At 37.3% G+C, this 21163-nt stretch overlaps 4 protein-coding genes across 10 annotated transcripts; 2 read left to right on the forward strand and 2 right to left on the reverse strand.

The window, feature by feature from the left end:
- The first annotated feature begins 8353 nt into the window (after nucleotides 1–8353).
- Nucleotides 8354–10782, forward strand: LOC125201202. 6 transcript variants are annotated; one of them, XR_007172851.1, is made up of 4 exons: nucleotides 8354–9629; nucleotides 9716–9787; nucleotides 9865–9933; nucleotides 10270–10782. XR_007172851.1 is itself a non-coding variant. In XM_048099220.1 (3 exons), exons 1-3 carry the CDS (start codon nucleotides 8646–8648, stop codon nucleotides 9868–9870), a joined length of 1062 nt encoding a protein of 353 aa, XP_047955177.1. In that variant the 5' UTR covers nucleotides 8354–8645; the 3' UTR covers nucleotides 9871–10217. The 6 variants fall into 6 exon arrangements, 2 of the variants coding, with proteins under 2 accessions (XP_047955177.1, XP_047955176.1); XR_007172852.1 differs by having other exon boundaries at nucleotides 10368–10782; XR_007172849.1 differs by having other exon boundaries at nucleotides 9716–9933.
- Nucleotides 10783–11890: 1108 nt separating this feature from the next.
- Nucleotides 11891–16446, reverse strand: LOC125204147 (probable mitochondrial import inner membrane translocase subunit TIM21). The gene is made up of 7 exons (XM_048102718.1): nucleotides 16161–16446; nucleotides 15316–15334; nucleotides 14837–15000; nucleotides 13402–13580; nucleotides 13259–13307; nucleotides 12561–12680; nucleotides 11891–12431 (listed from the first exon to the last, which is right to left on the reverse strand). The coding sequence occupies exons 1-7, from the start codon at nucleotides 16302–16304 to the stop codon at nucleotides 12273–12275; spliced, it is 834 nt and encodes a 277-aa protein (XP_047958675.1). The 5' UTR covers nucleotides 16305–16446; the 3' UTR covers nucleotides 11891–12272.
- A 238-nt stretch (nucleotides 16447–16684) lies between these two features.
- Nucleotides 16685–17760, forward strand: LOC125196400 (transcription factor DUO1-like). Its single transcript, XM_048094934.1, has 3 exons — nucleotides 16685–16965; nucleotides 17073–17298; nucleotides 17365–17760. The coding sequence occupies exons 1-3, from the start codon at nucleotides 16751–16753 to the stop codon at nucleotides 17758–17760; spliced, it is 837 nt and encodes a 278-aa protein (XP_047950891.1). The 5' UTR covers nucleotides 16685–16750.
- A 178-nt stretch (nucleotides 17761–17938) lies between these two features.
- Nucleotides 17939–20054, reverse strand: LOC125204797. 2 transcript variants are annotated; one of them, XM_048103534.1, is made up of 4 exons: nucleotides 19644–20053; nucleotides 18608–18766; nucleotides 18395–18503; nucleotides 17939–18261 (listed from the first exon to the last, which is right to left on the reverse strand). In XM_048103534.1, exons 1-4 carry the CDS (start codon nucleotides 19986–19988, stop codon nucleotides 18071–18073), a joined length of 804 nt encoding a protein of 267 aa, XP_047959491.1. In that variant the 5' UTR covers nucleotides 19989–20053; the 3' UTR covers nucleotides 17939–18070. The 2 variants fall into 2 exon arrangements, with proteins under 2 accessions (XP_047959491.1, XP_047959498.1); XM_048103541.1 differs by lacking the exon at nucleotides 18608–18766 and having other exon boundaries at nucleotides 19644–20054.
- Between the last annotated feature and the right edge of the window lie 1109 nt (nucleotides 20055–21163).

The following is a 21163-nucleotide window of genomic DNA, read 5'->3' on the forward strand; positions in this document are numbered from 1 at the left end:
CAAAATGACAGCGGAGCATCTTCAAGGTGCGGCAGCGGCCCCCTTCGGCTTGGTCGAGTTGTAAGCTTTGGTGACCTTTTCCCAAAAACACAAGCGGGTTTGTTGATTCCCGATGATGGGATCGTACGAGATGCTGACCCAAGTGTTGTACAGAGTCAACGTCTCCTTGCGGCTGTATGGATGACGGCCTAGATCCTCCTCCTCATCGTCGCGACTGGCGGAGCCTCCACCGCCTCGTCCTCCTCCTATCGGAAGGTTTTCCAGAGTGTGTTCATCTGAAAAATTCTCCTTTATTTGGGATAACCCCTGCATTTGCCCATACCTCGGGGGGGGGGGGAGGGACGATAGTATGCATCCACATCAAATGTGGTGTTTGGTACGCCGCCGACGTCGACGAGCCTTGGGTGCCCGACGACGAACCGGAACCGGTAGCACTCAAAACGTTGTACATGCCCCCCAGTCGCCAACCGAGTTCAAGTCGAAGCCGCCGGAGTTTACGTCACCGGACATTTTTTTCAGATATTGGAGAGGAAAGAGAGATGATTTGAGAAGAAAAGATGTGTGTTTTCGTGTACAATGGAGAATGAAAGAGGAGTATTTATAGAATAAAAAAAGAAAAAAAAATATTTATGACGTCAGCCATGACGACGCCCACTCGCGGGCTGGCGAGTGGGCGTCACGCCTAGCGCCAGCGCTCGCCAGCTCCCTCTCCGGCGTGAGACGTGAGACGAGACGGTGCCTCGCATCGCTGTCTCGATGCGGTCTCGTCTGTCCGAGATGAGATAGAGCCTGCATCGAGACGCGATGCGGATAGGGGTGAGCATTCGGGTTTCGGTTCGATTTTTCGCCCAAACCGAACCGAAACCGAATTTATGAGAAAATTGAAACCAAACCGAAACCGAACTAGAAAAACCGAATTACACCGAAATTGTTTTGAATTTCAACCAAAAACCGAAAAATCGAAATTGTATGGAAAAACCGAAAAACTGATAAAGAAAAGAAATCATTAACCCTAACATAATTAATATCCATCAAACCAAAATTAACATCCATTAACCAATAAAATGTAAATATTTAAGCCATAACATCAATGTGAACCAAAATAAAATTTCAAACTAAATGTTTACTCTTTATTTCTTCCAAATTTCAAATATTCTATCGGATAATTTAGAAAATGAGGGTGGCTGGAAGGAGACGAGTCGTCGGGTGGAGGGCGTTGGCGTCGGGCTGGATCTGGAGCACGGCTGGAGTGGAGAGGAGTCGGGTGGAGGGGCGTCGGCGTCGGGCTAGATCTAGAGCACGGCTGTAGAGGAGAGGAGACGGGTGGAAGGGCGCCGACGTCAGGCTGGACTGTTGAGCACAATTGGAGGTCGGAGGAGACGGGTGGAGAAGAGATGGGCGGCGGATGGAGAATTTTGATTTAGGAGAAAGAGGCGGATAGATGAAGTGGAGATAGGGTTAGAGCTTTATATATATATATAATTTAATATAATTGATAATTTATGATATATATTAAAATATAATTCGGTTTTTCGGTTTGGTTTTTTTATAAAACTGAACCGAACCGAAAAACTGAAATTTTCAAAATTTCAAAACCGAACCGAACCGAAAAACCAAAAAAACCTAACCGAATTTCAAATTTTCGGTTTGGATATTCGGTTTTCAGTTTTTTTGCTCACCCCTATATGCGGATGCTCTAAATCCTAATTTATTTGTTATCTATGTCAAATTGTTAATCATAGATACGAGGAGTGATCAATTGCTAACTAATTAGCAATCCCAAACTAAGACTAAATCTTAGCCATTTAATTAGAAGATCTAGTGGTTGAAATAATGCCACATGGATTATACTTTTAATTAAGAAAATTAATAAATAAAATTAGAATTAATGTCAATTCCCTATCATTAAAATCATCTTAAAATTTTAAATTTACGTAACTCTCTCGATTTAAATTATTTTTACGCAAAAAATATATCAAATTAAAGATAATTTTATAAGGATTCCAACGAGATTTCAATTGCATATGTTCCGACGACGTTCGGATGATGAAATTTGATATTTTTTATTTTAGTTTTCGTAAATGTTGATAACCAGATTTTTATCAACAAATACATCAAAAGATCTCAATAAAACCATGTAAAAATCTCAATAAATATGTGTTGATATTTTCTTGTACTAGTGTTGATATTCTTATGTCATATTGTTGATATTTGTAATACATTATGTTGATATAAAAAAACATTCAGCGAAAATTATCATATGCTAACATAATGACGATATTACCCCTTTGCTGATATCTTATCTACTATTTATTGAGATTCGTAAGATTTAATCTCATCCACTCATTTTAAAATTTAAGAATGGAGATTTGGTCTTAATTTTAGATTAGGGTACTATAAACCCTCGTACATACTCCTAGTAAAGACCTCCTATAAATATTGGGCTGTAATTTTTCATACGTCAAGATACAAAGTTTTGAAAAATTATAATTATTGGGTGTGAAATTAATAATACGGACTAGTACTATTTTCTTTAGTGATAATATGGCCTGATAGATAAAAAAATGTCAATCGTTTGTGTTAATTTTACCCCTTGGTTTTATTCTTTCAATATTTCTGTCAATCTAAATTATCTGATCATACTAATACTCCTAATTCAGAGAGATAATTCTAGTGATTTTTTTTCCCAAATAGCCATTCGATTATTCCACTTGCAGCATAATGTACAAATTCGATTTTGCTGTTTCATATAAAAAAAAAATCTCAGATTTCATTTTTCTAAAATTTGAAGACCCTTAATAAGAACATTTACAAAGCAATAAATTAATATGAAGATGCAATTTTACCGAAATTGCAAAAGATTGTAAGTTGGCATAAATGCTTAGCACATGCTCATGCCACGATCCATTTATTTAAACACTACCACCCAATTGTTATTAATGCCTTTTTCTAACATCAGAGAAACCATATCCACACATTCATGGATTTAGTTTGAGTTTTATTTTGTTCTGAGTAATTCGCAATATTATTTAGAAGTTGTTAGAGCAATTCATAACAGTGCTGAGGTGTTCAGGGATGGATTGACATCAACAAGCGTTGTGTGTGTGCCATGTGTCATGAGTTCCGGCGGTATTGTGGCTATGCAACCACAAGACCGTCCTCACGACATATTGGCGTGAATCCACTCGCTGGCTTGCCAATGAGTTTCATTTTGTCCAAATTTTTAATTATTTGCTTAAATTTGATTTCAACGACTTATTATTTATGCAATATATATAGGACAAGGGAGCATTAAGACCACCTCCAATAATACACCAAATCCTATTTTTGATGTAAAAATATGTTCCAACCATACTCCATACCCATACCCATTTTTGGGTTTTTTAATCAAACAACACCAAATTTAAAGTGAACACCAAAATTGAGTATCTACTGCAAAAAAATTTTAAATATTACATAATACTTCCTCCGTTCCATAGTAATATAGTCATTTTGTCATTTTGGTACGTTCTATAGTAATAGAGTCATTTCTATTTTTAGTAAAAGTCAACACATTTTTCCACACCTACTTTACTCTCTCTTACTTTTTTATCTCTTCATCTCTCTACCTTTCTCATTTTCCAATTTCCTCTCTTTTTATTTAACTCACCTAACACAAGTTTTCCTAATCTCCGTGCCGAAAAGAAACGTCTTCATTACTATGCAACGGAGGGAGTAGTCCTTATTATTATCTTGATAGTTGAATCAGTCGGCGGCCAATTTGTATATTGTCAATTTGTGTACTAGTACAGTAGTACTTGATAGTTGATTCAAACTATCAGCCGCATAATTTAGACACAATTTGTTCATGGAATTTACATATATTTTTCTAATAAAAATAATTAAATAGAAATTAGCAAGCTGGCCATATTATAATAAATTATATTTTTTTACAAATAATAACTAATAAATTTACTAAATATGAATGAATATTGCTAACAAAATCTTGTTATTATTTCAAGAGTATATGACCCGATATGACGCAATAAGAAATAAAAGGTTCATCTGAAACTTCAAAATGCGCTAGTTGATCATTTGTGGGAACAATACACAAATTTCGAGTCTTGAATTTTAGCTATTTTTTATGTAATTGCGATATACTTAAATGAGTTTCAGTTTATATTTGAATTCTATTATTGCAAGTTTAGTGTATTTAATTTTAAAATTAGTGTAATTTTTTTTAATATAAAGTATATTTAATACATAAATATATTAATAAAAAAATTTGTATAATTATTTAAGTTACATAAATTATTGATAAAATATTGTGGGACTAATATGTAATTTAAGTAAATATGTAGGTATAATTGAAAGCGTATAAAAAGAATATAAATATGGAATATTCTTTTGGGTTTGAGTTTGGAGTAAATGATTGAAGTAAAACTACTTTTGGGTTGACCCAAATTCAAAAATGGGTTTGAGTTTGGTGTAAATGGTTGGAGATGGCCTAAGGTCCTATTGCCCTCTTAGTATCTATTTCCTTCTTAATATCATCCATTAGATTGATAAAATGGATGGACTAGATTAAAAGGGGAAAATTGATCTCGTGCTGCATTATCAGGTTGATTCTGTGCATTATATGAGTATAATTGTAAAACAACAATGAATAAAAACGGAAAAAGCGAGAATTCAGCGGCATTTTCCATCTACTCACTCTCTCTCTCACTCCAACCGCCTCACTCCTCAAACCCACGATTAAATTTCGTCTCCCCTAATTCCCCTCATTTCCAAACCCTAGCCGCTACTCCAAGCCACCGGAAATCAACACTACCGTCGATTTTCGCCGTTAAATCAAGCTTTTTCCGCCGTTTCACAGTCGAAACCTCACTCCCTTCGCTCGCGACCTTCCAGTTCAAGTCGACAACAAGGTAGGGTTTTAATGATTCAGTTTTTCGTAATACCCACTCTTAATCGCCTATTTTCACCGCCGACACACCACCTAATCGTCGATTCAATGTTTTCTCCCAAACAATATCACGTTTTTCACACTTGTTTTGGTCGAGATTTTCGTAAATCGTAAAATCGTGTTCATTTTTGATAGGGTTCTGTCCATTATTGAAGTTTGTAGTGAATGGCCGGTTTCCAATTGTGTATTGGGCGATTTGGTAGATAAAATCGTATCCGAGTTGATTTTTGGTTTGTCTTGCATTTGCATTTATATTCATTCGTGCATTATTTGATGCAATGTGTACATTACTGTACGAAGTGGTGTGCATTATGTTTTTGTTTGAAGCCACATCATTCGGTTTGATAAAAAAGCCTGTAAATGAGTGAATATTATTATCATTTGTGCATTATTTGACGCCATTTGTACATTATTGTAGAGAGTGGTATACAAAATTTGTTATTGTATGGACTGGTGTACATTATGGTTTTTGGTTGAAATTACATCACTCGATTTCCTAATAAGACTGTAATTGAGTGAATGTTATATCCATTCGTGCATTATTTGATGCAATGTGTACATTATTGTATGTAGTGGTGTGCATTACGTTTTTGTTTGAATCTACATCAATCCGTTTGATAAAATGCATGAAAATTGAGTGAAATTTGTATTCATATTTGCATTATTTGTTGCCATTTGTACATTATTGTAGAGAGTGGTGTAAATTATTGTATGAACTGGTGTACATTATATTTTTTGTTTTACTTTAAATGCATCAGTTTTATAAAAGGTCAATGGTTGATAGAATGTAATATTCATTGGTGCATTATTTGCTTACTTTTGTACATTATACCGTTTGTATTGTGCATTAATGCGATACATTATTGTTTTTTGGGCAGTGGTGAAGCAACCTAGGTTAGATATTGACGAAGCGGTGGATGATGTTCTTCCACTTGCGATTGCGCAAAAGTTCAAGGATTGAGATTGGTTGAGCAACAAAGGTCCTATTGCCTCCCGTCTGATTTCCAAGAGGGAAAAGGCTATAAAGGAGGCTACTAGGCCTCTTAGACGGTGTAAGGCTTGCGATGAGATGGGACATCACGACTCTAGAAACTGTCCAATGTTTAAAGAGATGGCGAATGAGAAAGAGTTTCGTAAGGGCAAGAAGAAATCTTGATGTATCTTGTACCTAAAAACATTATTAATTGTGGTTTTCGGTTTAGTCTTAGTTATCATTTCGTTCTCTGAGTGTTATTAATCCTACCACTGTCAACAATTTATGCATAATAATTTTACATTTTTAGTCTCTGTACATTATTAGCAATGAAGTTGTACATTATTGTCTACAAGCACTTAACTTTCTGTACGTAATTATTGGAGTATAGTTCATTATTAGACACATTTTGTACATTACACATAATATCATTGCATTATTAAACTATTAACGCACATTATTATTCATGAAGATGTACATTATTGTACGCAATGACTTAACTTGGTGTACATTACATTATGTACATTATTCATCTAATTTCATCCACTATACAATTTCTTGTTGTCTTCCCTATTGCATACAACATAATCGTCCATTAATGAGTCAATAATAACCATTACACAGTACTATATGTACATTATGTTTATCAGTTAAAACTACTCCCTAGCCGAGACAATATCTAAACTCTAGAGGAATGACAAAAACTCGTTCACTTTGGCAACAGTTGTGGTACTTACTACATACTACACCCTAGCACCAAGGATTGCTAAACCCTCAGGGAATAAATGAAACGTGCGCCGAACAATCAATCAGCGAATATATACATTACAGATCAGATATCGTCCATTACAGAGTTGATAAAAACCATTACACAGTAATATATGTACATTATGTTTACAAGGTGTAACCTACGAAAAGAGACCAACACAAAAATCTGTACACAATGGCTGATTTCATGAAAAAAGAACGACAATTGATGCAAAAAAAAACTAAATACAAGAACGAACTAATCACAAACAAATATATAAAACCATAGATTCCAATTATACAACTAATACAATAACTTTCTACCAAAATTTATCAATAATAATAATAAAAAAAACAGACGTCTTCAATTGAAAAAAGACGACAACAATTTCTTGAGAAGGTCTTCAATGGAGAAAAAACGATGAGGGAGAAAAGAAAGATTGTTCGATTCCTTCAATTTCAACATCTTCATATCCGATCTCGACCGGTGTGCGAAGAGATCAGAAACGAAATTTTGGAGGAATTAGAAATCGGCGTCGTGATTTCTTCTCTCCACCACTCTCCTTGCTCTCTAAATCCTCCTCTCTTCAGGCGTCGTGAATGAATACTCCAATAATTTGGTTTTGTGACGAAAACCCTAAACACCAGATGTCTTCAATGGAGAAAAACCGAGATTAATTGAGGGAAGGAAGAAAGATAAATTGGCGTGAATATTGTAGAAAAAATCAGAATGAATTAAACGTATTTTTGCTGATCTTTGAAGGAGAAAATTAAGGAAATTACCATGACTGAATATATTGTGTATACCAACAATGCCCTTTTTGAAATTTTTTAATCTTTTAATTAAATACAAGTGGCCCTATTTTCGGCCATTAGATCTTGGAAATAGATGGTGGAGATTGAGAAGGAAAAAGAACAAAAGATGTAAGAAGGATATGAATGCATCCATATATATAGGAGGTGCGTTAAAATGACAACGACTCTTAAAATAATACCATACCACAATTCCTAGCCAATCATTTGTACACATGGACGAATAATCAACTATCATATGACGATAAAAAAAATGTTCAAGGGTAAATTTTCTTGGCCAGCAATATCCAATACAATATACAACAATTTACAACAATTTTTTCTCGGCCAGCAATATCTAATACGCTATAATTGTTGTCTAGCGTTTATACTATTGCTGTGTAGCGTTTATAATATTATTGGATACGTGGTGTCACAATGTCACTTTAAGAGTGTTGTCATTTTAACGCAAACGGAGTGCGTTAAAATGATAACACCTCTTAAAGTAACAACATACCACCATTCATAGCCAATCATTTGTACACATGGACGAATAATTAGCTGCCATGTGACAATCATAAAAAATGCTCAAGGGTAAATATTTTCGGCCAGTAATATTTAATACATTAGACAATAATTTTTATCGACCGGCCATATCCAGCAATATTACTTTAAAAAGTGTTGTAATTTTAAAATAAATAGCTAATTTATGACTTCTGAGTAATTGCGGGCAAAGGTATGAGCCGACCCTAATTAGGGTTCTGAAATCCCTCTTCTAAGATTCGAGCGATAGACATATACATACACACGTGTGTATATATTAGTCGATTAATTTAAAATAAAATTAATTTTAACTTAGTTGAATTTATATTAAGTTTTTATTTTTCTCACCTCACTTCTTCCCTTACACCTTCTCTCTGCAACTTCTTCGTCTCCTTCTCTCTCTCTACATTCATCAATTCTCTTCTCTCTATCTTCATTCACGTTTACCCCCCACCAAAACTTCACCCAACACACATAACCACACGCACTCGCCGTATCACGCACTCAATTTGATTCCACATCGTCGGAATTCACCAAACGATGTGACGTCGCCGCCGATTTCCAAACACGATTTGCATCTGCTGATAACAATTCAATACTTTTTTCGTTGAAATCGGCGCTCAAATTCGATTGTTGCTTGCTGCTATGGCCTCCACTGCTCCTGCCAAATCTCAGCCGCTGCACAATTTTACGCTGCCGCATCTAAAATGGAACAAGCACAGAAACTCCAACGGCCAACACCAGCGCCGCCGCTCCGTCAAATCGCCGTCGCGCCGGCCGAATATCTCCTCCCCATCTCCCATCCGCCAGTCGCCGCTGCGAGATTCCGTGTCGGCGACTCCGCCTCGGCACCAGTCCCCTTTCCGAGACTCCGCCGCGGCGGCGGCTTCGTCTCCTCGTCGGTCTCCTGTCCACGGGGATTACTTGGGGAAACGGTCTCCTTCTCCTGGAGAATCATCTAAGCCGAGGGGGAAACACTCGCCTACCGGCGCTGATCCGGCGAGGCATTTGCCGAGGCATGAATCGCCGCCACAGCCTGAAGCTTCCGGCAAGGGAAAAGGCGGCTGTGTTGAGCATCGGAGACATCACTCAAATAATTCAACAAATTCAGAGCACTCCTCTCACAAATCGGAGCTTAAATCAAAGGCGAAAGAAGTCGATGCGGCTGGAATCAAGAGATCGAAAATCTTAATCAAAATTCCTTGCAAAACCAGCAAAACAGAGGACGAAAATCCGCAAGAAGAGCCGCTGAAGGCGGAGAAAAACGACGAGCACGATTGCAGCGGCGAAGCGCAAGATGAGGAGAAGATTAGTAACAACATCACCGATGAAGAAACGAAGACGTGGAATTTAAGGCCTCGGAAGCCTCTACACAAGAGCGGAGGTCCGGTGAAGAGTAACGTTCCGGCGATGCCGGAGAGGAGTAAAGCCCAGTCGCCGTTGAGGAGCCTGAACAATAGATCGGGGGAAAACGAGGGCGGTAATGGTGGGAAGAAGGAGAAGAGGAAGCTTAGCGTCTTTATCCCTCTAACGAAGGATGAAATTGAAGAGGATATTTTTGCGCTGACAGGATCAAAGCCGGCGAGGAGGCCCAAGAAGAGAGCGAAGAACATACAGAAACAAGTAGATGTAAGTTAAGATCTGATTCGATTTGATAATTTACATAATTATGTGTATCTGTGTGATTGATTTGCCTAAAATTTCATGGATCGCAGGTTTGTTTTCCTGGATTGTGGCTGGTATCGATAACTGCAGATTCATACAAGGTCTCTGAGAGTTCTATGAAGGTACAGCCTTGATTGCACATCTATGCCGTTGTTTGTTGGATGCTGAAATCTGAATCTGATATGGGTGTTCCACACAGGGCTAGAGGCAGTTTCTGGAAGTTTAAGCTGCTTTGCTTCCAACTTTTTTTTTTGGATGGTATTTGAAGGTATAGTCTGCAGTTACTTGTACTATTTCAGAGGAAGAGCTAGTGCTGATTTAGGGTTTAGCTTTGCCAGTTTCTTTTTTTCTTTATTTCTTTCCTTTGTTTCCCCTCTTCAATCTGCTGATCTCCAAGAATTGAGAGATGGGTGAAAGGGTGATAGATCTATTTAGCATCAGTTGCAGATGTAAATATGGATTTCTAGATATGTTAGATTTCCCTGTTCAGTTCTGACAACTCAATTGGTTTTGATTCATTTTTGTTTAAATGAATAATCACTGGTTTGGGTTTTTCTCTTTGTACATTATAGTTGAAAATTCATGTCTTTTTGTTCTGTTGCAGTTTTTGACTCATGAATCTTGACAGTTTTACACTACATCTCAAATATTTACATACTTCTATCATTGAGAATTTCTAGCCTGGTCGCATTTGATTTGAAGGACACTTTGTGATGGCACTTGATGATGCTTCAAGTAGAAGCTGTGATGAAGAAAGAGTGGTGAAGGTGGTATGTGTCCAGGGTTGGTGAAGTAGACACAAAGTTGGATCTTTGCCACTTGTTTTGTTCTATCCTTTTGTGTGTATGTATGGCTTGAATTTGAATTTGGTGAGATTGGAAAAAAGAGAGAGCTTCATATCTGTTGCTGGGGAGAATGAGTTGATGCTCTGCATTTGGTGAGTGCATTGGTTGGATTATGGTAATATAAAAGTGTGGAGAATGTGTAAATTGAAGATGAAAGAAAGGCTAATACTACTATAATATTGTATTCAAGGTAGGAAATGGGTAAACTATGGCAACTAAGTATTGGTTGGCTTGACTTTTTTTTTCTATTGAATTGAATTGAATTGGTCTCATCTAATCCCACGCCATCCTTTTCGTATATATTTGATCAAACCTTGATTAATTCTGTATCTCAACTCTTCCTATATTCTCTACTCTGTCTCTCACCTGCACTACACTAGGTATAACATCGCCGTATTTTGTCAATTCCGGTCGCCGGAGTTAGAGATTTCCGATTGTTTGAGCTATCCAAATCATATCACAATTCTATCACGTCATTTTTTCCTACAATTTTTGTCCACCCATACATATGGATGCAAATCGATAAATGAAGAAAATCACTCTAAAATAAGAACCATATCAAAGTTTTTCAATCAAACTGTGGAATAGAGATTTTGTAAAATAAATTTTTTTTTGGGTGTAGAATAAAAGAAGTACTAGTAATACATAAATAAAAATCTCAAATTTTTGGATGTATGTAAAAAGAAAAGTAAAAATAAATGTGGGGGGTGGGGGTGGGGTATATTCACGTTGTTTTCAACTTTTGAAAGATAAAAGCGCGTCTAAAATTGATAAAATAGTTGACTCGATTTCAGGGTGGTTCATTACATCTACTTGTAGTACTTTTTGGTAACGAACTCCACAAAATCTTGAAATGTGCAACTGACTCATTTTGGAATTTTGGTCGAAATATACATATTGATTTTGTCTATATGATCTTACACAAGAAAGTACAAAAAGTATGATCAAAGTACACAAAACAAATCACACACCGAGAAAAAGAAAAATAAATAATTATCCTATCACCACAAACCACTGCAATCACCACCATACAGGCCATGTCAATATTGATATCGAGAAATCGTGGTATTTAAATGAATTATTATTATTAGTACCACCCTTCACTAATTCTATTTTTTTTAAAAAAATTTTAGCCTCTTTATTAATTACCGTCAATCACTTATTCTTCTATTTATCAGTCACTTTATTAAGTTTATATTAAAATCCATTACATTAAATCATAAAACTACTATATGACCTAGAGGAAGATTAGGGAGTGTACTTATTTCTATCTAACTCAGAAAAGAAATTTGAGAAACCTTTTTCCTAGACCAATTCCAGTTGAGAAACTATTTGAAAGCAATTGTTTTAAAACCAGAAGAGAAGTACCAAGAAAATGACTATTATACTCGGTAAATAACTAAATATTATCAATGCACCAAAGTTCTTGGCATCCAAACAAAATTTTCTTCTCATACATGTGGATATTGTACCACCATCGGTTCATAATCCACAGATACTCGGATTTTGAAGCGTTCCAATGCAACAAATGTTTAACATTCAACATATAATGGAAGTAGGAAAAAGATAAGAATCAGAAAGCAAATTAGCTAAAGTACACAAGAAAATTGCTGCCAAATATGATTTCAGCACTGCTCAACTGACAAATTATTCATGCCCGCGCCATCATTTCAGAACAAACTTAAAACATTGATATTAGCTGATAGGGATCACATTGAGGCCAAATATGTAGACACCAACATAAACTGATCAGCCGGCATGCTTAGGCTGGAATATAAGACTCGAGCATGAGTTGAGTTTGGGAAGGTGAAGTGAGTTCAACAATTAGGTACATGAACTTCCATTCCTTGTCCACCTTGTCTTTGAACATCTCCGACATAACTTTGCCAGCTCCATGTGGTCCACGAATGAAAAAATTAACCTACAATGCCAGCCATTACACATCATAACAGTCTTGAGATGTTTGAGTGCTTCTAGTCTATGACATCTGCTATTTTAATGAGTAGAGTATCATAAAGGCAGTGACTTTCTAGTTTCTAGTGTAACTTACCAGTACATGTTCAGTGCCATCATCATCAGTCCATATCTTGTGTGGAACCCGTTGACGAGCAGCACGGTTCCTGCTTTCTGATCCATAGCCAGTGACAGGAGATCCGATTCTTACCCTAACCTGTTGGTAGTTCAAAAAGGGATCAATAAGACTAGCCAAGACCTAAGAAAGAACTTCAATATCAAGCTGTTGAGAGATCCTTTGAACTCTTTGCAAATATGATGATTTCTCCTAATAAAGTAGCAGTCATTATTTCTGTTTCCATGCCAAGAAGAATAACAGGCCCATGCTTATAGAAAAAACAATCTGCAATCAATGAGCTCATGAATATAAAATCTGAATAATAATGAAGCTAACAGAGCAAATCTCACTAATTTGAGACACTAAAGCACTATTAATCCAGTTATCACATGTCAAAACTTTTGTGATTTAGAGTGTAAGTGCTTCATCCAACACTAGTTCAAACCAATGTTATAAAATAGAATATGCAACTTTTTAATCCCATTCTTCTCTACAATTATTCTTTTCAGCTTAATAAGCAGCAGAAAACAGTGAATGTAATTTGATGCTAGATAAAGCCTGGAATGCATTTACATTTACAGTTCTGCAATAAGTGAAGTCCATTAATGGAGCTCATCCATTCCAGCTCAACATTACAGAAATGCAAATTCACGACACAGAAAATAGATCAAACATACTTGGCTGTCACTTTGAACCCTTTCAAGAGCCTTGTTGAATATTTTGTACCTGAAAAAAAACATTAGCTTCAATTAATATCACAGGAAACAAGAGGAAAATAAAACAATTCACACCTTTTCAGGCAGTAAAAATATTAACGCACTCTTTTGGTTCAAATATAAGTTCTTTGCAAACTGCATATGCTGCAGCACCAGCAATGCCAAGGCCGGCAAGAATTACAAGACTATAAGAAGCTCCCTCCGTGAACGTTACTGGCTTCTCCGGAATATTATAAGTCGGGGAATCAAAAGGGTCCTCGACGTTGGAGAGCTCTTTTCGAGTCTGTCAAAGATAGGTGCAAATATGGAAATCAGACGTGATTAAGAACTCAAGAAAGTTCATAAATACAGTATTCATGCAAATAAACATTGAAGAACTACACACATAAATTCCTACAAAGAAATATATGAGGAAGTTGATTCAAGAGCCAAATCTGGCATTACAGGGGAAGGGCCACTGAATTATAATCACAAAAAAGTTTCTAGGGACTTGTGCAAGGATCACACTGGATGCACATGTTTACATAAGGTTGTGCCCAAGGATATGACACAAATAGCCACAATTTTTGTTCAGCAAAATGGGATCATCAACAGCACTATCGAAAAGAACTTATTTAATTGCCTCAGCAGATGGTTTTTGTTTAGTCTACTGGGAAAAATTTAGAACTATTTTTCAAGGAGACACATTTATATTACCAACACAAACTGTTTCTTGTGAGCTGTGACACAGGCAATATATGTGCATGGCAACAAACACCTACAAAAATATGCCCTTTTATTAGATGGCACAATCTCTGATACGATCCCACATCGGTTTCACACGAAAGTGTGGAATAACATATAATAGGGAGTCAAGCCTTTACTTTTGACCATGGTCTTGGGTTAAGTTAGGGCTTCTTATCTTATATGCTTATCAATTTGGTGCGGTGAACGTGGATCCGGATGTCCAACGGAAAGGGGCTACCTGTAGGTGTGACCAAAGGGGTGCCACCGAAAAATGTGGGCCCAAAGGAAAAGGGCAGCAAAGGGGATGGTGGGCCTGTGGCTTTGGGTTTTCCACCCGGCGTGTCCCGTCTGGTTTAAAAGAGGGATGGATTGATACGATCCCACATCGGTTTCACACGAAAGTGTGGAATAGCATATAATAGGGAGTCAACCCTTTACCTTTGACCATGGCTTTGGGTTAAGTTAGGGCTTCCTATCTTATATGCTTATCAATCTCCATCTAGATAATACATTACGGGGACAGATAAATTGGGTGAAAAGCAAGAATCTAGCTTAGCTAAAAAAAATTACTGGTGCTATAAATCATCTTTCGAATCCTAAATATACTTTTTTACGTCAGACAAACAAGTCAGACCAACAGTAAAAGAGGTTCGATTCTGTGCATCCAGATTAAAAAATCAGCAAAAATGTAGTTGCGGGCATGTCTACTCTATCTAGCAAATAAAATAAGACCAGCTTAGTCTGGAAAGAATGCTAATATCTTGGGGTGTCACTTATCAGTGTGTGTGCTTTTATTTTAACTGTAGGACAGACCTGTGATCCTTTTGATTTGTTTGACGCCGTAGGCTGGGATGCAAAGGATCTCGCATAGCAGGATGGGCTAATCTGCTGCCTGGCACTTCCAGAAAGTTGAAATGGTGATCGATGGACCAGAGCATGTATCCTAGCCCACTCATTTCTGCATAGAATAGAGTTCCCTGCGAGATCGAAGTGATTATGAACAGAATGTTTTAAAAATCCACATGTTAACATGACCATCCCTTCCTGCTACCACCTAACCCCACTTCGACATCCCCCCACCTCCCCACACCCCCATGGCCATGATGAAAAAGAGAGATGCATGGCTTATGCATGGAGACCAGAAGTGCGGGCAAGGGAGAAATTATCCAAATGTGTTCTAAATATTGTACTCGAATATGCAATTGAGCAGAACTCATATTTGCGCAACACATTTTCATTAATGGCTTCAAAACAGAACTTGAGAATTTCATCGAGTCAAGAAATCAACATACCATTAATAGGACGAGTAACCTGCAACGTTAAAAGACATAAATCATCAGCACTGAAATGTAAGATAGAAGCATTTCTATACAATTCCAGATAGAAAATGATGCTAATTCACACAGAAAACTTGAATACAGCAAGGATCAAGCAAGAACATGCAGGACTATACTATCTAGTGAGGTAAAATTTTCTCTAGCTTTCTTATCAGACAAATTTTTCTCCAACGTATGAGTTAAGAGTAAATGAAGAAGATCGTAAACCTTAATCCACTTTGAGATTAGTAACATGTCACCGTTAGTTGTAGTTACTAGTCACCAAGAGTTTTTCCGGAGCTTGAACAATAAAATTGCATCAATATACCACCCAGACTACGCACTAATAAATTGAAAAGGCAAAAACATTTTGTGCAGTAACAAGGTTTGGTAGTTATTGCCCATTGGTGGCCTTTTTAAGTCGTATTCTGGTACCATCATGTAAGCATAAACTAGAATTAAGCTTCAAGAGCCATTGCAATTTGCATTTGCACTGAAATAAAATGCAAATGGATAAAAACTTCGACTTGCATAGAAAACCATGGAGGAAAATTATTTTCACGAATACATGACAGAAGAACCAAGTTGAGTAATAGCTAATTTAAACACTAACCTATAGCTCTCTAATTCAAATGCAAGGCCAAAATCACAAACTCTAAACATACAGAAATTATCGTTTTCAAATAATTAACCACTTCAATTGCATAATTAGCAGAACGCATAAACATAATTAGCTCTAAACGCAAATCTCGAACAAGCATTGAGCAAAAACATGAGCTTAAAACCCAAAAACACAAACTTTTCACATCCACATCACTGACCAATAATCTTTGGGCCGCCGACGATGAATATTGGGCGGAAGCAACATCAGCCACCGCGTTGGGATACCTAGGTTTCAGCCCGTTGCATGATGATCTCAAAACATTCAACACTTTATTCTTCATTCCAAACCCACCTCGGCTCATAGCTTGCAATATTCTTAAGCTTTGATTGTGTCTTACTCCAAAAGAATCGTGAGATTTAGTGTGTTTAAGGTTACTGAATTTGTTTATTTTCTGAACAAGAAATCACAAAAAAGGAATTCAGAAATAAGGTATAGGGTTGAAGAGATTGGAAAAGGGGAAGCTTCTGCAAATCACGTGCACGTGACACTCTCTTAACAAGCCAAGCCCAATAATGAAAAAGGCCCATTGAAAAGCCCAAGTTGAATGAGGAACGCGGGAAAATTGAGTGGAGATAGTGGGAATAACCGTCGCAACCGCCACTCTCTCTCACTCTCAAATTCCAAACACACAATTGATAGATACAAACATTATTCTGAATTATGAATCACTCCACACAAAATCTGCAGACAATTAAGCAGAGAAGAAGCAATACCATCTCAATCAATCGGCGTTTCAGTAAGAGAACGATGAATGGGAAGAGAAGGATGATGTCGCGCGATGATGAAATGCGCGATATGAAGAAAGGTCCGTGGAAATTTGAGGAAGATCAAGTCCTCATCAATCACGTGAAGAAATACGGCGCCAGAGATTGGAGCTCCATTCGATCCAAAGGCCTCCTCCGCCGCACCGGAAAGTCATGCCGCCTCCGCTGGGTCAACAAACTCCGCCCTCACTTGAAGACGTAACTCTCTCTCTCTGTTTCTCCAATTCCAATTTCTCTTTTTTTCTTCATCTGTTTTCTAGGTTAATTGTAAATGCTCTTAATTTGTTGTTTGTGTGTGAGTAAAGGGGGCTGAAGTTCACGGCAGAGGAGGAGAGAACGGTGATCGATCTGCAAGCACAGTTCGGGAACAAATGGGCGAAAATCGCGACGTATTTGGCCGGAAGAACAGACAACGACGTCAAGAATTTCTGGAGCAGTCGACAGAAGAGGCTTGCTAGGATTCTACACTCCTCCACTGCTTCTTCTTCAACCAGCCAAATCCCTACTTTCGATTTCCTTCCATCTCTTGAGGTCATAAACACTTCTCTCTTCCCACATCTTATGATACAAAAATCTCAATCATTTATGCATACGCAGGCGCCCAGTTTAAGCCAATCAAGGGAGGAGGAATTTGGGGCCAATTCACAGTTTGGGGAGGTGGGGAGTCCGAGCCCGATTAGTGCTGTTCCGGTCGAGCAGCAGCAGCCGTACATCTCCTTCCCTCAGTTTCCGTTACTTCAGCTGGACTACCCCTTGCTTCTAGAAGGGCAGGACTTTACTGGCAGGTTCGAAGCTCCGAGTTTTCTTGATGATGAGCTTGGGCATTCTGCGTTGGGCACTGCGCAAGTCCCCATCGCCCCCTCGTTCCAAGCTTCTGGGACGTTGGAGAGTCACATTGAGGTGGACATCGATAGTCTCATCGAAGATGATTTCCCTCCTATTGAGTTATTCGATGAAATCGAGCCACTTCCCAGCCCCTCTCACTGGTCGTGATTGAAGCTAATAAAAATTGCTTCTTGCATTTTCATCTAACATTGTAGCTAGTAATTTCTTTCAAGCTTGTTGTGTTCTGTATCTGCAACTCATTGTGAAATGAATTCTAGTTTCTATGTAAATAGTGTGTTTAGATGTGACTGGAAAAACAAGAATGAGACCAATAACAAGCCAAAGATGAAAATGAGCAACTGCTTTTACATTTCACTACATTCGATGATTTCAATTTTTAAATTGAATGTAGCAATAACAGATTGGTACAAGTTTATTAGATTCACAACAAAAGAGAGGAAAACAGAACACCAATTCACTAAGTTTCTTGAACTTGCACTAGCTGAACACCGACTAGATCTTGCAGTGATCCCACAAACTGTCCAGCACTAAACGACTTGCTCTCTTTGAAAACTACGGACCTGTGTAATACTGAATACGCACAATACTCGACTTCGGCTACCTCAACATCCTCAAAACATCCAGCAACAGAGGATCCAACTCCTTCCCCTGAAAAAGCAGACCATTTTTTTCAAGTCTCAGATCATCAAGAGAAGAAGCAACTATGCTGATGAAATGTGTAGAATGATAACACTTGAGAGGCAGTGAGCGCTACATTACGACTAGCTGTTGAGAAGCTTACCATGAGTCACTAGCAACAAGTTTTCCGAAGGATATTTGTCAGCAAGACTTGTGATCACCTGGAGATATCTAGCCCTTGTATCTTCTAATGTCTCTTGCCATCTTGGCAACTACATTCACAGACACAACCGAGTTTTAGCATACGAGATGTTGAACTGCTACAGGCTCATATTGTGGAGTACTGAACACAACGAAAGCACTGCTATAATATTACCTCCTTATAAACCATTTCAGTAGTATTATCAATAGTTCCAGCAGGTAATACAGATTTACACTGTGCTATATCAAAAGTAAAAATCCCATCTTTAGGAGCAACTTTAGGTCGGATGGCTAAAGAGTTCATCATCTCACATAATCCAAACTCCATTGACACCTGAAATATATGCAATGACATTCGTTTATTTGAACAATTCGTGCAGTTTGATTACTTTGAAGTTTATATAGTTACACCCACACACACTTAGAATTCTGTCACTTAATCACACAAAAGCATAGATAAAGAATGGAGCACATATCAACAGCCTCCTCTTATTTCCAGTTCTAGCATCCTAAGAGAAGCTAAAGAGTAGTTTGTTTACATATTATGTTCCAATTTTCTGTTTTATTAGTATTGCAAAATATAGATTACAAACTTGCATTAGTATTTGACAAAGTATATATGTCTAAGCGTGGGAATAAAATATGAGTTTGAGGAGAATATATTGACCTTTTGCAGTTATGGATTTGGAATTGAATAAGTACTATATGTTAGGTTAGCTGTATTTTCTTGAAACTAATGGTGGGGTCAAATGAGTTTGCGGTTGGGATGGAATAAGACAATTAAAGAGGTATAAAATTCATGTGAAATTTGACCTTTTTTAAAACAATGATTATTTGAGTGAGAAAAAATGCTAAGTGTTGAAAGCCTCTAAGTAGCTAACGAGTGACAAAAAAATGACTTTTTTTGGGTGGAGAAGAACGATAGTGGTTTTCTGAGTTGTCGAAACTTCACAAACTCAGAGGGCAAATGGATTTGGATAAACCTCACAAAAAATGCATTCGATCAAAATTCTGAGATTTCATCCGATTAAATTTGATCTTAGAGATCTAACCTAGAATTTCATCTTCAATTCATCACGCAAGTACTTAAACTCAAATTCAGTTATGATTCAAAACAGAGAATTTACAGAAAATGAGATTGAAATTCGATAAATCGAACACGAGAAAAGTTATAATGATTATAAATGCATAGATTGGAATGAAAAATAGACCTTGATTTTGGAAGCATCGATGACGACGGCGTTGGAGGTCAAGTCATTGGGATCGTCGGATTTCCTATCGACGGCGCAGAGCGCGGAGACGACTCCGGAGGCGGTCTGGAGGCAGCGGAGGAAGGGGGAGACGAAAACGCGGTGGATCGGGAAAGAGAGGTGTTTTCTGAGTTTGGCACCGGAGGTGAAGGCTCGGACGTGGCCGTCGTCGGCGAGCGGCGGGTCCCAGGGGCGGGGCGCCGAGGCGGTCCAGAGAGGGACGGCGTTGTCGAGCCTGTCGCCGTGGCGCATTACGATGACGTGTTGGCGGAGCTGAGAGGAGCCATCGCCATCTGACAAACCCATCAACAGATTTGGTAGGGTGTTGATTTCTAGAGTGAGAAAGTGTCGCCTTTTCTCTTCAATGCGCTACCATCTCCTCTCCTATTTATAGCGGCTGTATAATGCTAATTTTTGTTTATAACTAAAACCGATTGTAGCACGGTTAGCAGCGTGGAGCTACAGTGACCTTAATGTAGTGGATTCAGCAAATTCGGTCAAAAATAAGAACAAATTCGGAATACATTTGGTCTAATGGAATAACAGTTTGCTAAAAGTAATTTCTATTTCATTATTGTTTTATACTTTGTCAGTCTTTAAAATATTTTGAACATTTGATTTAACACAAATTTTAATGTATAATTGATAAAGTAAGCTATGGTGACCTTAAAGTAGTGGATTCAGCAAATTCGGTCAAAGATAAGAACAAATTCGGAATACATTTGGTCTAATGGAATAACCTGTCTGCTAAAAGTAATTTCTATTTCATTATTGTTTTATACTTTGTCAGTCTTTAAAAAATTTTAAACATTTAATTTAACACAAATTTTAATGTATAATTGATAAAGTAAGAGAAAGATGAAATAAATGTTAGTGTAAGTAGTATTAGAGGAAAGTGAGCTCTACATCATTAGTAGTGTAATGTAATGGTATAAGTTGTAGATAAAATGAAGTACGAGGTTAATTTGTTATTTAACTATTTCATAAATTAAAAAGTTTATATTTTTTAGGGATAGACTAATAAAAAAATAATTTATACTTTGAGACATCATATCAACATGTGTATAAAAATAGTTCTTACTTTTCAGAAATAGAGAGAGTATATAAACACGTTTATGAATACTTTTACTTGACTCTAACGAAAAATACAAAATTATTATAGTAGTAGTAGTTATTTGAAAATAAATATGCTTTTGTAAAATATAATCATGAAACATGCATGCCGTCCAATTTATGTATAGGACACGTGAATGTTATTGTTGTAGGCATGTGTCACGTGTGTATTTGAATTTTACAATTATCTGATGTCAAACCAGTTAGTAAGTTAGTAGTCGTAGTAATAAGTACTACTCCTAATAACCAGCTGCTCTATGTAAAGTATCGAGTTCGAGTCTCTCGACATTAGTTGTATTTCCGCATTCGTACAGAAGTTTATTTTATTTTATTTAAAAGGGCCATAATAAGCTTACCACCTAGTCTTA

The sequence above is a fragment of the Salvia hispanica genome, chromosome 1, assembly GCF_023119035.1.
Source record: "Salvia hispanica cultivar TCC Black 2014 chromosome 1, UniMelb_Shisp_WGS_1.0, whole genome shotgun sequence".
NCBI classification, from domain to species: Eukaryota; Viridiplantae; Streptophyta; class Magnoliopsida; order Lamiales; family Lamiaceae; genus Salvia; species Salvia hispanica.

Bases quoted from the DNA above. Each gene is read 5' to 3' on its own strand.
- LOC125204147 (XM_048102718.1), bottom strand. From the start codon at position 16,304: ATGAGCCGAGGTGGGTTTGGAATGAAGAATAAAGTGTTGAATGTTTTG. The intron at 12,681-13,258 runs GTATGTTTGATC...AACTACCAACAG, and splicing joins GGGTTCAAAGTGACAGCCAA to GTTAGGGTAAGAATCGGATC. The intron at 12,432-12,560 runs GTAAGTTACACT...CTGGCATTGTAG, and splicing joins ATGGCACTGAACATGTACTG to GTTAATTTTTTCATTCGTGG.
- LOC125196400 (XM_048094934.1), top strand. From the start codon at position 16,751: ATGAATGGGAAGAGAAGGATGATGTCGCGCGATGATGAAATGCGCGAT. The intron at 16,966-17,072 runs GTAACTCTCTCT...GTGTGAGTAAAG, and splicing joins CTCCGCCCTCACTTGAAGAC to GGGGCTGAAGTTCACGGCAG. The intron at 17,299-17,364 runs GTCATAAACACT...ATGCATACGCAG, and splicing joins ATTTCCTTCCATCTCTTGAG to GCGCCCAGTTTAAGCCAATC.
- LOC125201202 (XM_048099219.1), top strand. From the start codon at position 8,646: ATGGCCTCCACTGCTCCTGCCAAATCTCAGCCGCTGCACAATTTTACG. The intron at 9,630-9,715 runs GTAAGTTAAGAT...CATGGATCGCAG, and splicing joins ACATACAGAAACAAGTAGAT to GTTTGTTTTCCTGGATTGTG.
- LOC125204797 (XM_048103534.1), bottom strand. From the start codon at position 19,988: ATGGGTTTGTCAGATGGCGATGGCTCCTCTCAGCTCCGCCAACACGTC. The intron at 18,767-19,643 runs GTCTATTTTTCA...CATATATTTCAG, and splicing joins TCGATGCTTCCAAAATCAAG to GTGTCAATGGAGTTTGGATT. The intron at 18,262-18,394 runs GTAAGCTTCTCA...CTGCTTTTTCAG, and splicing joins CTTGTTGCTAGTGACTCATG to GGGAAGGAGTTGGATCCTCT.